The 16,134-nt window shown below is 42.2% G+C and overlaps 1 protein-coding gene across 1 annotated transcript; it reads left to right on the plus strand.

The window, feature by feature from the left end:
- Positions 1 to 264: 264 nt before the first annotated feature.
- Positions 265 to 8,504, plus strand: si:ch73-52p7.1 (uncharacterized protein LOC100321084 homolog). Its single transcript, XM_047602174.1, has 2 exons — positions 265 to 803; positions 6,383 to 8,504. The coding sequence occupies exon 2, from the start codon at positions 6,449 to 6,451 to the stop codon at positions 7,220 to 7,222; it is 774 nt and encodes a 257-aa protein (XP_047458130.1). The 5' UTR covers positions 265 to 803; positions 6,383 to 6,448; the 3' UTR covers positions 7,223 to 8,504.
- The last annotated feature ends 7,630 nt before the right edge of the window (positions 8,505 to 16,134 follow it).

The following is a 16,134-nucleotide window of genomic DNA, read 5'->3' on the forward strand; positions in this document are numbered from 1 at the left end:
GATTACAAAAAGTGGCCAAAGTAAAAACATTTGCTTTAAAAACAAAAAAAGTAACAAAAAAGCGTTATCAATAAAACATTGCCAAACAAACTGGAAAGCAAACTCAATCTCAAGAATCTGGCCTACTTACTTTACTTAACCATTAACCTGAGATCAATTCCATCGTATCTATCTATTCTAGTTCCTCTTATTTCAACAACTTTGGTACAATAACATCCATTTTGGCTCGTGATTCAATCAGCTCAAGTCCAAGTACACAGCTATCCGATGGCATTGAATGCAGCAAGAGTGGCTCACGTTCTTTTCACATTGTCGGGAAATTACCAGAGACTGTTTACAGAAAATACCAGTTTTTCCCAGCGGATTAAAAAACAAAAACAAAACAAACAGCTCCTTCCGATAAAGACATTTAATGTTTATTTTTTCAGACAGGTGGACGATTACGCGTTGGTTGAATGGGACTTTTACACAAAGGACTGAAACGTTTCCAAAATATATAAATAAATAAGTAAACCGTGGCTCGGCTGTGGGCATGCGCACACCTGCACATGACAAGAGTGTAACGTTATATTAATAATGAACATTTTTACTCCTGACAGACGCTCCTGCTGCCAAAAAAAGTGGTATTAAACATCTTTGTTTCAGGGATTTATACACAACCTCTGAGTAGATCCCACTGGATGTGAGTCCCAGCTGTGGATACTTCCCACAATCTATGACGTCGGCTGGATGTGTGAGTTTTCCTCCCCATCCCAGCCTGTGACTGACGCACTCACATAACATCTCCACAACGGCTATTTGAGGTAAGTAACGCACCAGAAAACTGTAAACTAAATCCGTGTTAGCACGGGTCATTTATTACAGCTGTTAAAGATATATCCTGCAGTAAACTGTCTTCCTAGACTGTATATTGTAGCCTATACTCTCATGTTACAGTACTTGTGCATTCCCGTGTCAGTGTTATGTAATAGATACATTCTTGTTAGTCTGTAAATTGCTAATGATGCTGCACAGTTTTCTCCTGATAAGAAATCAGACATTTTTACTGGCACTAGTTTCCCAGGAACGGACCTCTTCGCTGACCCACTGTGTTACTGTAAACTTGAATTGTTACAAGTCCATGTCTCATTGTGACTCATTGATGAACCAGATATGTAGTCAGACCCTTGCTCTGTCGTATCTTAGTGGGTGAAAAGTGTTTTCAGTCCAGCCAGATTGGGAAAAAAAGCTAAAGGAACTCGACTGTCCAAACTGGTATTAATGCCAAGAAAAATACTTCTTCCTCCTAAACATCATCAGTATCATCATCCTGCTGTTGATGTTGTGGTGATTCTAATTTGGTGTATTTGCCTCATGTCCTCTTTGAGTATAAGTGACGCTATAAGCGGGACCTGTTGAGCTTAGCTTAGAATGAAGACTGGGAACAAGGAGGCAAAACTCCTGTGCCGCAGTAGCACGTTGGTGGTAACACCAGCTTTGTAACTGGTTGCTGATAACGCAATGTGCACAAGTGACAAGTCCTCATGCACATAACACAGCTCGTCGTCACATCTTGCAGTATCTAACTTCGCATACGGTTGTTTGTGATCCAGGAACATGTGGATTTATGTTGCACTGTTTTTCTTCTCACATTATCTCTCAAAAGACTTAATTTCCTGGACAAACGTTTGATACAGATTTACTGTTACCTCCTCTTTTTGATGGTCACTGATGATCTCTCTTTTCTTATTGTTCTATTTTTTTTTTTTTATTATTCTGACACAATCAGCCATAACATTATGACGTTATACGGGTGAAGTGACTACTGATTGTCTCGTTATCATGGCACCTGTCAGTGTGTGGGACACATTAGGCAGCAAGTAAAGAGTTGATATATTATCAGTCACATTGCTGAAAAAGTTCTTGATGGTTCCGATAGGAAGGTGTCAGAGCACTCAGTGCATGGGGCTGTGTGGTTATTCTGAGTAAAGGGCTTTTAGGTAGAAGCTGGTTGTTTGCTCCAGAGGCTAGCGGGGAGAACATTCCACGGTGGGAATGGCTGGGGTCTTGGATGATGTTGTTGGCTCTGGACAGACAAGCGTTTCTTGTTTTCTTTTTTCTTTTCGCAATGTCCTGCGTGGGAAGAAGTGAGCTGTCGATTGTTTTTTCTGCTGTCCTCATTACCCTCTGCACAACTTCTTGTCTGAGGCACAGCAGCCACAAAACCAGACTGTGATTCAGCTGGTCAGTATGCTCTCTATGGTGCTTCTGCAGAGAGCTGCTGAGGATAGGAGGGGAAAGATGTGCTCCTTGGCTGTGGCTCAGTGGGTAGAGTGTGTTGTCCATGAACCAGGGTTAGCGGTTTGGACCGTGTCTTCGAGCGAGACACTGAATCCTGAGTTGCACTCAGTGCGTGAATGTGCGAGGACTTCTGTGGATGAGTGTGTAGATGTGTTATTGTGACTGTGAAGTGCTTTGAGTACCAATAGGTAGAAAAGAGCTATACAAATACAAGACCATTTACTAACCATCAGAAAAACTGTATGTGCTGCTGTGCTCAGTTTACAAATGATTCTGTGTTGAGGGACAAGACCCTCAACAAACCCTCAACAAACTCCTTTATCTTTTTGGCATTTAGCAATACACCAGTCCACTAGTTGCATCACCTCCTTCTATGCACTAGGTCATCATAGTCCGGGATAAGGTCCACTACTGTTGTGTCATACTTGTGTCATACTGTGGAGAACCACAGTGGCACCAGGATGAACTATAGACAGAGTCGGTGTGATGCTTTGACCAAAGTTCAACTGGGAGATCTTGGGTCCTGCTTTCTTTGACACCACCTGTTTAAGCATTGTTGCAGACCAGGGAATAGACTTCATTTGAGCATGATTTTAATCCAGTTAAGACTGGGTTAAGACTCAAGCGGTCACCTACACAATATTAGGTCGTAATGTTATGGCTAATTTGTGTATCAATTAATAAATAATGTGTCCATAACATCGATTGGCGATCTGACTTCAACAGAAACGTTTTCAGGTATTTTTCCATCAGCTAGAAAGTAAACATTACATAATAATAATAAAGAACCCTAAAAACCCCTTAAACCTCGCTGTCACTTCAGCAGATCAATATGCGCGAGCTCACACTGTGCAGTCCAGCGATGTCAAAACCCATTTTAAATTACAGTGGAGACGTTTCCAAAGATATGTTGAGAATTTTTTGGTGTTTAAAATGACACATGCACAGGACATTTAGAGTATTTTTATTTGGCTGAACAACAGCATCATATAGCTGACACGGATCATGTGCCGCACAGTCGGACAATAATGTAGAATAAGAAGACTATTTAAATAAAAACATGAACTTCATAAAGTTATTGTATATAATAATTCTCTTTTATTTAATGTACTGTAACTCAGGGCCGAAGGAAAAATGTAGTGGTCAACTCTTAAAAAGTCATGTTGCTGTGATACTACTGCCAAACCAGAAACTCTACCCAGACCTTTGTAAAAGCCAAGATTTCAAAACAGTGCTTTCCCTGGAATCTCAAAACAGTCTCCACACTTATAATTTTCTAAATGCGTGTGTTTGTGTGTGTGAAATTAAATGAGGGCCTTCAGTGCCAAACAATGTACTGTAAGTGTAGCTCAGGAAGAACACACCCATCACAGACATCACACTGTGTGTGTGTGTGTGTGTGTGTGTGTGTGTGTGTGTGTGTGTGTGTGTGTGTGTGTGTGTGTGTGTGTGTGTGTGTGTGTGTGTGTGTGTGTGTGAGAGAGAGAGAGAGAGAGAGAGAGAGAGAGAGAGAGTCCTGATCCAAACCAGCTGTGAGTTTGTCCACATCCCATATCTTCATGTCTTGGAATGAAAACACTTAATGGATGAGAAACACAGAGGGCGACTGACCTCAGAGGACTCCAACATCCAGGAACAAAGATCTCCTGTGTGCTGACCTGGACTCAAACGGTTTATTTACACAGCCCCAGTATTTTGTTCTCGAATAAACACACGTCATGTACACAATGTAATGGTTGGATTTTTGCCGCCAAAGAGTAAGAGATATGATCTAATGTTAAGCAAATTCCGTGAGGCGATGTAATGAAGCACCAGGAGTTCACACCCACCCACACAGCCGTGGTTTGTCAAAAAAGCTGTTAAATTGTGAAGCGACGTGAAAGCGGCAAAGATGTAGTCGCACCAAGGTGAGGTACTTAACAGTCAGTGTGTTGGCTAGAGTAAATGTAGGTTGGGGTTCCTCCAGTTTGGAGTATGTCTATGAAGATTCTCAATCATCCAGGCTTTTGGATGCTACATCCAAAAGCTAAAACTAATTATACTTGATTTTCTTGAAGACATTGCATCACTGCCAAGTAGCTTCCTGGAAGAGTCTGTTAGCAACTCAATACTCTCCTGGAGTTAGGGGAATTTTTCTAGGTCAGTCTGGGTGGTAATCTCCGTTGTCACGATTAGTGATACGGTAACAAACCACACGGAAACTCCAGATTGTTCAGATCCTCATAGATCCCTAAGTCTAGTGGTCTGAGGCTAGCTGCAACCAGCGTGATGTCAAAATGTCTGTCAGCGTCCCAAATGCATATGCAAAATGTAGGGGGCGTTTTTAGATGAAAGAATGATTTATTTTTTCTTAAGCGAAGGGTTGGATGAGTTTTAAAACTAATCAAGTTACTCGTCGTCATTATGCTGAATGCTAAATCGAATGCAACTCTAAGTGCTTCACACAAATAAACTTAAATGCACATACATACACACAGGCGCACACACGCCCATATACACACTGGAAGTCGTTGACAAGACGTGGCAGGACGCTGAGGCTTGAGGCAAGGAGGGCGCTACCTTTGGGACGGCCGGTCCACACAAAGTTGGGTCCCAGCCAGTGCTGTGGAATACAAGTATTAAAATGAGGCATGTAAAACACTAATGACATAAATAAAAACCAAGTGTGATAAAATACAGTCAGGGGTCATAATAACTGAATGCTGCCTCCCCGTGTGTCTTACACCTAGCTTGTGGTATGGTTAAAAGGGAAGTGCCGGTTCACGAGGGTTGATACGGTAAAACTAAACCAATGCAAACAGTACACAACAAAAGAGATCTTTAGTGGTATATGAGATTTTTGCACATGTTGTAATGACAAAGAGACGTGCTTCAAACTGCTTCATGTCATGAGACTTTCTGAAGTAAAGTTGACAACCTCTTCCTGTCTGTGATGCTGATGCTGCAAGCACCATGTCAGCGTCCCTCACAGGGCGGGAGGTTTTGGCTGAGCTGAAATGTTTACGATCTTGCCGCGGACAAATGTGAGCCTGAGACGTTGCCAAGAGTAAAAAAGCCACGGAGAGGACAAAAGACTAATCTGAGTCTGTCAGTGCTTAAACGCAACTGTAAATGGGCAGTTGCTGCAAAACACAAGCAAGCAAGGAGTCATTCCCAAAGCATGTCCAAGCACGCATCTTGTCATTTCTGCACGGCTCAGCCCAGCCGCACATGAAGAGCTCTTTTGTATTCACAGGCGTGATCGGCACAATAAAACATTTCCTGACACTTCTTCATTTCATTTTTTTTTTGCTCTGCTTCTTTTTGCCCGTTACATTTCTTCATCTGTAGTCTTACCATACACACTTACATGTCAGAATCAGAATCAGCTTTACTGGCCAGGTATGTGAACACGTACAAGGAATTTGAGGTTTTGGCGTACAGTGCTCTGTAACGCCGGCCTGAAGGGAGGAGCCTCAATAGATAACGTCCTGGGTGTGAGGGGACAGCAGAAATTCTACCGGCCCGCTTCCTGACCCTGGACCGGTGGGGGTCCCGGACGGAGGGAAGCTCAGTGCCGATAATCCTCTCTGCAGACCTGATTGTCCTCTGCAGCCTGTCCCTGTCCTGTGTGGCAGCTGATCCAAACCAGACCGTGATGGATGCAGTAATGAAAATAAGGCTCAGGGTGGAGGCACATTTGGACATTTTCGGGGATCTAGGGGAGCTGTGACGTAGTGGTTAGAGACGCAGCTTGAGACCGAAATGCCACAGGTTGGCTTCTTCTCAGAGTCCATGTGTGGACGAATGGATAGAAGCAACGCATACAAAGGCTTTCCCCATGAGGGATCAATAAAGGAATAATAATAATTATTAGATGAAGAACACAAAAGAGAGGGATGGGGAGACTCGGGGTTGAGAATTAAGATGAGGGAGAGGATTAACCACTAGCATCGTCTAGTTTCTGAACTTCATGTATATCAAGTACTAAATATACCACAGAGAGATGTTGTAATGATATTGTACTTTAAGTATTTTAAATATGCTTGTATCCAGGTATCACTTGTATAGACTGGATACTTCTCTAACTTTTAGGTGTGCATTCCTATGCTCTTTTCTTCAGGCCCAGGTTCAGTATCCACATGTGACTACCAGTCAGTATGCTGCCTCCTCCTCTCCTCCTGCAGTGATGCCTGCCTTCAGCCCTCCTGCTCCCCTCCTCTGCATGCTGCTGTGTGTGTCTGTGGCCCTGCAACGCTCTGACCTCCGCCTCGCTTATGTGACCCACAACGGCTTCTTCTACTACTCCTGCAGCCAGGACCCTCAACCGTGCAGCACCTCATCTCTCACAGACTGCAGATGCAAGGACATCTCTCATTCCACCCTGTATCCCGTCTTCCGTAGGAGGCGACTGACCATTTGGTTCACGTCGCCGCTGAACACAGCACGTCTGCTCAACAATTCGGAGGTGAGGCACCTCACCCTGATCCACTGTGGCGCCGAAGGACCCAAAGGGGCACCTGCTTTTCCCCCGGAGGGGCATTTTGCAGTGCAGCACCTGGAGAGACTGACAGTGGTAAACCTGCCACAGAGGCCACTCCATCACTGTCCAGAGGCAAACAGAGCTAAAAGCACAGACACAGATAACGGTGACTTTGGCGCAAATAGATACAACAGGGATAGGGACACAAATTTGGACTTGACTGCAGACACGAAGAGAGACTCCGTGACTCTGTCCTCAACTGAGATCCAGGACATCTTCCTGGGCAGGGAGCTCGGAGCGGCCTATCATGAACAGGCCAGACTGGGAATAATCCACAGCTCAGTGCTGGAGTGGGGAGCAGAAGTCAAAGCCTACACAGTTCAGACACACATAGACAGCGACGGTGCGCTGCCTTTCCCGGACCTCCACCTGCCAAAACTACCAGAGACGTCTGTCATATATGTCAGCTTTGTGTACTGAGGCTTAAGAGAGGGAGGAACGTGATTCTGTGATTTATTACTTCGCAGGCCTCAGTTCTATAATTCCTTTATCCTCTTAAGATGGAGATGAAATAGTTACAGGAGATGTTGTTTTTAAAGTTAAGCTGCTGTCAAGAGAAAATGAGAAGCTTTTATTTAAAGTGAATGGTTTAACTATAAAAACTTCCACAATTCTCTAGAAGTTGCTTAATGGTAAAATAATTCAACTTTGGTTAATAGAAACTGACAAAAACAAAACTGTTACATTTGTTTCTACATTCTTTTCCTGGAGTCACTCTTAGATTTTCTTGTGCAATATCTCTGATCATACTTTTGCCAAGTGGCCTAAAATGAAATATGTTAACGAAGGAGAGAGCCCAGAACAAACCGTCCAGTGTATCTGCATGGTGTTTATGGTAAATGACACTGGTACAAACAAATCTTCCATCTTCTGGTAACCAGCTGAGTGTTGTTCTGTTCGTACTTCAACCATAATGTGAATCCCCGCTACAGCCCATAGCAAGGCCTTTTTTAAAAAAAAAAAAAAAATTTTTTTTTTACTACACCACATTTGTCGATGCAGTGTCACTGTTTTTGTTGATACGTGCTAACTTCACAATTTGATCTGTGACTTTAACACTGTGGGCAATGTGTCTTATTTCTCACTCTGAAGCAGAAAATTTGTGAGACAAAAAAAATGTTGCCAAAGGGAGGGACACAGAGCTAACCTGGATCTGACCTCTGACCTATGGTTCCTTTGCAGAACCAAACACTTTCCGGGTGAAGAAATCGAATGCCAGTTAGTTAGGCACACTAGTGAAAACAAAAGAATTCTGCTGTAAATCCCCCTTCATGGCTGTACAATGTTGAAACAGAAAGACGATAATTCAACTGGATGATCATTGTGGAGGGCTTATATTAGGGTGAATTAGTTTTCACGAATGTACCTAATAAACTGGCAAGAATGTGTAGTTTTCAGTGACTGGTGGGACAATGTTTTATTCCCAAACTGAGCCACAAGAGGGCAGCAAATACATTTGAGTCAAAGAAGGAGCAACAAACCCACCGTATGAGGAAGCAAGTTTTTAAAGTTATCCAGTTCATCTTAAACTTAACAAACTTGTGATGAGGGATGTTTCTTTTGTATGAGAATGTTCTCTTATTAAGTTAGAGTTAATAACGCATGTTTTGATATTTATTTGTTAAAAAATATGAATTAACAATGTTACTCGCCACTTGCATTTGTTTATAACAAAAGCAGAAATAAATGTATTTACTTGTCATTCGTGGCTTGTAAAGTTACTGATTGTGTATTTAATGTGTGGAAACTAAAGCACCAGCAAAACACAAAATATGAATAAAATTTAAAACACACACAAAAAAAGGAATGTGGTATACGGGCAGAATATTGTAGACATAAAAATCCATAATCGATAACTACGGTGTAAAGCGTTCTTAAAATATAATTTTTCCAACTTCAACGAGGAATTTCTTAGATTTCAGTGTTTAGTGTGATTGGAGGAATACTTGTTTTCTCTCAGTGGTCATTATGAGGCACAGCTGTGTGTCTGTGGTTGCGTTTGTAATTTCATAATGACGCCGGTGCTGTTTGAGGACGCGGGTGCGCGCACACGCACGGGGTGTGTGTGCGCTGACACCTGCTAGAGAGCCGCTGCTTATTTGCATGATAAACGTGAAGCCCATCTCGTTAAGCGCCCGAACTGAATGCAAACTGATACCGCCTGTTGATCCCGCACCTGAGAGGTCAGCGCGCACACCGGAGGGAAATTACCGGAGGAATCGGAGGTGATGCGCTCAGAGGAGGGCGGTGACAACATCTGTAAAGGTTGGTGCGAACCGTGACCTCCGCCTGCGTTGATTTCAAGTCAAACTACCGCCACTGTAAATGAAAAAAACAAAACAATTAATTACATGTTCGGTGTGTTGCAGGTGATGTAGGGACCTTCTGAGCGCGCACCGTAAATATTGATGCCAGTCTAAAGAAGTCGGAGGGGCCGAGACTAAATTGGGTAGGTTTTTGGCCAGCCTCTCCCTCCTCTGTGCACCCCTCCGAGTGGGTCTTCAGCCACGCTGCCGCCGTCTCCTCACCGGCAGTTTAGCAGTAAAACATTTTTATAATCAGACGTTATTGTTCGCCGCCTCCTTGTGGGAGATGCGCCCATGTTCATTTTTTAAAAGGGCAAATCAGCCATAATTCAGTTTATAAACTGCAGCGCGCAGGGGAGAAATGCCTGGATGAATATTCATTAGGGCCCGCCCGAACTGCCACGCTCGGTGATTCATTAGGCATATGTAAATATCACTCACTTTAATTGCCCCTAAACTGACTCAACATAATGTTGTCATTAGCAAATTATTACTTATTTGTGATACTAATGGCACGGTATGGCGGACAGAGCTGGAGCCGCACATATATGATTGCAATTACAGCTCTTTTTATTCTCAGGATGCGGCTGCGGCTTCTGATGGATCTGTGGTCCGTGCGTGTGCGGCTAAAGTGCCAACTATTAATTTCCCTGACACGAGCTTGGGCGATTTGGCTCTGTACAACCACGGGTAGGCTATTCCACGTCACACACACTGAACTGTATTTGTAGCATATCCTCTAAAATATTTTACTCTCTCAAAATTTAATTAGTGCTTCAATAGATGAATTAAAACAACAATTGGTAATTTGTTTTATACAACTGAAGTAGATTTGTGTTTAAGAACATGCATCATGCTGGACAAACAAACATTTGCTAATTTATGTGCTTATAGACCTTATTAGAATCTTTAACAAAAACATGTTTTTTCTTTATTATAAACTTTACATTTAACACTGTCTTCTGTGCTTGTATTAGTGCATTCCTGTCTAAATATTCCACAATGTGTCATTTAACTGAGTTTTAAACATGCAGTCCAATTACATTTAAGCAAACTTCCGCAAAGAAAATGATTGAATAGTTTGATTTTTGCAATTCAATTTATGTCGTAAATGTTTGAACAGAATCAAATCAAACACAACAGCAGTGTTTGCTCCAAGTTTTGGACCTAAATGACCATTTTCAAATTTTATGCAGACTAATGTTAAGTTGAAGTCACTGTGCTGGTTGCCACCATCACCTGACTTCTTCAGTTCCATGTTAAACGGAGGAAAAACCAACGGGAGGAAATCACTTGGCAGATTTGTTCACACAGTTTAGCTGCAGCTTCCTGGCGTTTACCTATCTCCTCTGACTCACCCTGAAACCAGCGGCTGTCGCATTTAAAAACAAACTGCTGCTGTATTTTTAAAAAATATATAAATAAATTTTTAAAAAAAATCCCTCCCTGCTTGTCACAGTCTGCACAATGCGACTCGGGTTGGAGTTGTTTTATAGAGGCAGCAGCAGTTTGAAACAACAAGCATGACAAAACAGGCCCACAAAACAGAGGGAGCGGCAGAGACAAATAATGATGTGTGTGTGCGTGTGTGTGTGTGCGTGCGCGCGCGCGCCTGTGAGAGAGTGTGAGGGAGCTAATAAAGTAATGTGATGGATGATCTCCTTTCTCCCAGAGGGACCAGCACCATGTAAATTGGCCCACACAATGCATTATGGATAAGGCAGTTGAGATTATAGCTTGTTAATGTGTCCCTCCCTTGTCCCCTCCCTCTCCCCCCTCTCTCTCTCTCTCTCTCTCTCGCTCTCTCCCCCCTCTCTTCTTGCATCTCTCTTTCCCTCCCTCTCTCCATCCCTCTGCTTCGGCTCAGGCGGTGACATGGTCACCTCATTGTCGGGGTGTGTGGGTCTTTTAGGTGCAGATGGAGACGGAGGCGAGCTGTACGCCAGCGATCTGCCAGACTTAGTGGAGTAAGTTTATGTATCCATGTGTGTGTGTATGTTTGTGACTCTCATTGTGAGGACAAAGATGTGTTCATAGAGTCACATCATGAGGCCTCACCTCCTCTCCAGGGACACACAAAAAGCTGCTACCAACAATGTACATTCTTTTGGGTTAATATTTGTTTTTTTTGTTTGTTTTTTTGACAGCCAGTCGTTAAGGGATAAATGGAAGTCAATGCGACGTCCTCCTAAGTGACAGAAATAGATTAATGAGCGTGTGTGTGTGTGTGTGTGTGTGTGTGTGTGTGTGTGTGAGAGAGAGAAACAGCGAGCCAGCCACCGAGCAGCCAGCAGAGACGGTCCGTCAGCAGGGGCCAGGACTGTGGACATATGTCTCCTTCCTCCCTCACCCACCCCGCACCCCCGTCAGCCCTCCTAAGAGGGTGCCAACCTCCCACCCTCTCCCTCTCCCTCTCTCCCCCATCCTCCCACACACACACACTCTCTGTCTCTCTCCACCTTACAGGCCTGTCCAGGGATCTGTTGGACCATCTGTTGAAGCTGGTCCAGAGGAAGTGCTGCTCCACCGCGGCTCTGTGGTTGGTGTTTCTGTCGCTAGCCAGCAGGGGTGTCTAACGGGTCGTCCCGGGGTAGTTGATCCCTCGACATATTTGTCCAGCAAAAACTAAATTGCTGCTGAATGTTGGAGGATGTTGTCTTCCTCTAAGCTTTAAAGCCTCCATAAGTTATTAATGAGAGCATAGCACATACTCTATTTCCACTGTTTGTAACAATGGATTGATTTAATACACTGAGAGACACGTACATCAATCTGAAGAAAGTTTAACACCGACCAGCCTTAACATTATGACCCCGTGCCTACTATTTTTTTTTTTTTTTTTTTTACATTTTTACAGCCAAAACTGGCTCACAGCATTTTCACTTGACTTAGTGTTAGACTAGATCTGAAAGTATCAGATTAAAGGATCTGTAATCTTGAGTCTTAAACAGTTTGACTCTGCTCCTCGTATCAGATGGAAGGTTGATCAGAGTGTGACAGATTAAAATAATAATCTGATCAACAGTCTCTCCCTGCAATTTAAAAATGTGATTAATCCCAGCCTAACATTCAGCACAGAGCAAATAAGCACTATATGAACTGCGACTACTTGTGTTGTTTAAAGAAGAATATGCTTTAATATCTAGTCAACTGCATCATTTTAATTGTCCAAAGATGTTGCAGGATCAAAAAATGTGTGCTAATATAAATTACATGTGATGTACCTTTAATAAAAAAAAGTATTAAATACTTATGCAAATATATTGTACGATTAAGAATCTGCAGCTTTTGGGGCTTTATTCACCTTTGTATTGACTTCTAACTTGTGCCGATACACTGTCATTTTTTTGGCTACAACAAGCAGCTGTGTCCAGTGTGAAAAATGAAAAAGCTCTAAACGCCTGTCAGACGAGGTGTCACTCGTGCTTGTGATGCTCATAAATTAAAGCTTTTAATATCCATCAGTGCCGCAGCCTGTGAGAAAACAGTTTTCTTCTTCATTACATTTTCAACCCACTGCTGTTCTCATTCTGACTGGAGAGCAGCTCATTAGTCGACCATTTGTGGCCCCAGACGCCTTCCTTGAGCGAAAGTTACATAAGCCAGTCGTGCTGGCTGGATTAGTGTATAAATAAAGGAGGACGAGATTCTCGCACCTGAGGGAAAGGGTTTAAGTCCAGGCTCCCATCTGTGTAAACAAATCAGTTTGGTTAAGATTTTAATTCTGACAACTATGTTTCCCTAATCTTAACTAATTAGCCCTTAATCGCAAAAAAGTTTAATAATGCTGTTGTTACTATAAGTGTGTCTTTTACCTCAAGTTCTGGTATTTTGTTTTGAAATAAATATCTATGAAGGAATACATTCAGGATCAATGTATGTAACTTTCCAAATGCATAAATTAATATTTGTTGTTGTCACAAACTTTTTTTTTTAATGCAGTTCACATTCTTTTAAATGTTCTTTTTAATCTTCTTTAAACCTGTGTTGTTCATCACATGCAGCTGTAAACAAACTGTCCTCAGTGTCACATTTAAGGACACTCTGAACAAACGAGTCACAAGCACAAGCCTCGTTTCCCGGCAAACAAAACATCTGACTCACAGAATCGGCAAACACGGGCTTTGTGAAAAGGGATTTAATGAGCACTTGCATCAAAACAATTTCAGCTCATTCTGAAATCCAAAATGCCGAAGCATCCTGCACACCGTTTCTCCGGCAGGTTTTCGGTTTAAAGAGCGGAAACGATCGACTGAGTGATGACTCTTAAAATTTGTAAAATGGTCAACGGGGATGTAGAACATATGCAATACGCACCCGACTGGCTAACAACATTCAAAAGCAGCTGTGTGGTCCTTCAAGGAGTCTAATAAAGTAGCATTCAGGTTGAATGCTCCCACGGAGAGCTGCAATTTAAAGCAAACAGCTGGCTTGATTTCGCTCATTCAAGAGTCATCTTTGATTTTGATATGATATGTTACTTGTAGTCTTGCCATGAGGTTTACATCGCGTGTTTACATTAGCAGTTTTCATTGATAAAGCTCTAAAAAAACAGCAGCAGACAGGTGCATTTAGCAAATAGCCGGTGAACATGTTAGAGCATTTAGATGCTAATGTGACATATTATTTTTTCCTCTGTGGTTGATGGAGACCAAAAACTAAATGAAAGTGAATATTGGACTTTCATCCGCCTCCAAAAGAAGGTTAACGACGTGACAAGTTTTAAAGTTTGCTATGTCGGCTTAAAAACGCAAGAGATGATGTGAATGGAGCATTCATGAGTTGTTCCACCGAACTGAAACTCTCCTACTGCTGGTTTAAATAAACTGGCCACTAACAAAAGAAAAGTATGCTGCAGGCCACAGATGTGACATGTTACACCATATGTCTGCAGTTAATCACCTAAAAAAATCTAAATACTTTTAAATACTAAAACTGCAGGGAAATGTGTGGCTGTGAATCATTTTCCGTTTGTAAAATGCCAATTTAATTTGAATCTAAAATGAGCATCATGTGTTCACAGCATTCAAATATTCTCTTTAAATAGTTTTGTTCTCGGACAAGCCATCAAAATTCATTTTATTCGAAAAGATATAAAACGGAGTGAGAATATTTCACATTTTTACTTGCAAATTCACAGAACAATAACACTGCGATCAAGTTTCCATTAGATGAACAAGTGAATGTCCTTCTAATGAATGAACAAGTGTTTTGATCATCTCCACAACCTGTAAAATCATTTGTTAAGGGTTTAAATCGTGTAGCGCATTGTTGGCTCAGCACCTCTTATTTGGGCAATCAAGACTAAGCCGAGTTTAGCGTGATCTGATGTGTGTGTGCATGTGTGCGTGTGTGTTTTGGCTGGACCCTCCGCGGCTGTGAGTGTGGGTGGTTGCCTCCACCCATTAGAACGGGTCATCTCTCTCTTATGGAGAGTTTTCACGGCTGTGGAGCGGATTAGGAGCAGAGAGAGAGGGAGGGAGAGAGAGAGAGAGAAGAGGAGATTATTGGGCAGGGTGGAAGGAGGAAGGAGGGAATCACAAAATGAGAGCATTAGTATCTACATTTGCAGCATTTGTCTGTGGTATGGAGCTGATACTCATCAGGAGTGCCCGAGCGTACAGTGACTACAAATGGAGGAACAAGCGAATGCTGGTGTTTCATCACAAGTGCCTTTTAGAGGAGAAGAGCGAGAAGACGGTTGGGTTAATCCTAATACACAATCCTAATGCAGAAATAATCACATAAACTGTAGGGCACAACAAAACTCACCATAAATATATGTTGACTTTTAAATGGCCCACAGCAAACTACATTGAATTTTTCAGTGAAAATAACCACTGTTCCCGATTTGTGCATTGTTTTAGACGAGAAGAGGACTGGACAAAACACTGAAACTGAAGTCCAAATGTGAACTTTCTGGTTATTATTCTGTTATCTTACTGGTCCGGCCCATTTGAGATCAAATTAGGGTGTATGTGGCCCCTGAACTAAAATGAATTTGACCCCCTTGGTTTCACACTTCAAGGCTCAGTCTGATTCAAAGTGCAACATCAAGGACTCATTATTAGTAATCTATATGTTTATCTACTGCACATCATCGGTGGATATTTATCTGGATATTAGACCTTCTTTCAGTTCTCATTTTGATGAACAAAAATAAACACAACACAGTAGCCTACTCACTTCAGGCCTTAAGCTTGGATCAGACTTTTAAAAGGCTAGTAGATTTTAAAGTTATATTGCACCCCACACTTTGCAATAAATTTCAGGGATATTTATCTATTTTTTTCCTTAACGAGTTAAAGTGACACTTGCAACACACGCGTTACAAGACATAACATGACTGTCGTACTAGATCAGGGGGCTTTGAATGCACCACTACACCTGATCTCGTGATATCACCAGAGCGGAAGCGGAAGTTAAAAAAAAAAGTGAAATGCGGCAAATTGGAATTAAAAAAACAGGCGATGTGGACGAAAAAATATTTATAACAACACGAACAACACACGATGTCTCTTCTTCAACGAGCTGGTGAGATTTGAAGTTGTATTACTTACTAATAGCCCTTAGGTTAAAAGTTAGCTAGGTAACATTGACTGGACAACTTTAATCTCAAGGGCTGTGCTGTTTGTTGCTGCTTGACATCTTAGCCTGTTGCCCTGTCTCCTTCCAGCATCGTCTCTTGTGACTCAGTTAAACTACTTTCAGAGGCACCTTTGTTTCAGACTCAGTTAAGAGACAGATGTTTCCCTCTGGTGCTGGTGGAGAGAACAAAACAGAAGCAAAAAGGAGGCAAACACTGGAGGTGAATTACTCTGGGAGGACAAAATAAATTCTGCTGGATGTCTAAATGTTAGCAAACTGTTTGCTCACATGTTCACTATATCAAATTTATAAGGCCGTAATATGTCAGTGTTGTGTTTACGGCCTGGTCCCCAAAGACCCGCCAAAATATTATTAGTCTCATCCTTTTGACCCGTATTAATTTTATGGCGATCTCCCACAACTGGTGTCTGGTGATAT

The sequence above is a fragment of the Mugil cephalus genome, chromosome 13, assembly GCF_022458985.1.
Source record: "Mugil cephalus isolate CIBA_MC_2020 chromosome 13, CIBA_Mcephalus_1.1, whole genome shotgun sequence".
In the NCBI taxonomy this organism is placed as follows: domain Eukaryota; kingdom Metazoa; phylum Chordata; class Actinopteri; order Mugiliformes; family Mugilidae; genus Mugil; species Mugil cephalus.

What these genes read in the sequence shown, in the direction of transcription:
- si:ch73-52p7.1 (XM_047602174.1), top strand. Translation starts at nt 6,449, where the DNA reads ATGCCTGCCTTCAGCCCTCCTGCTCCCCTCCTCTGCATGCTGCTGTGT.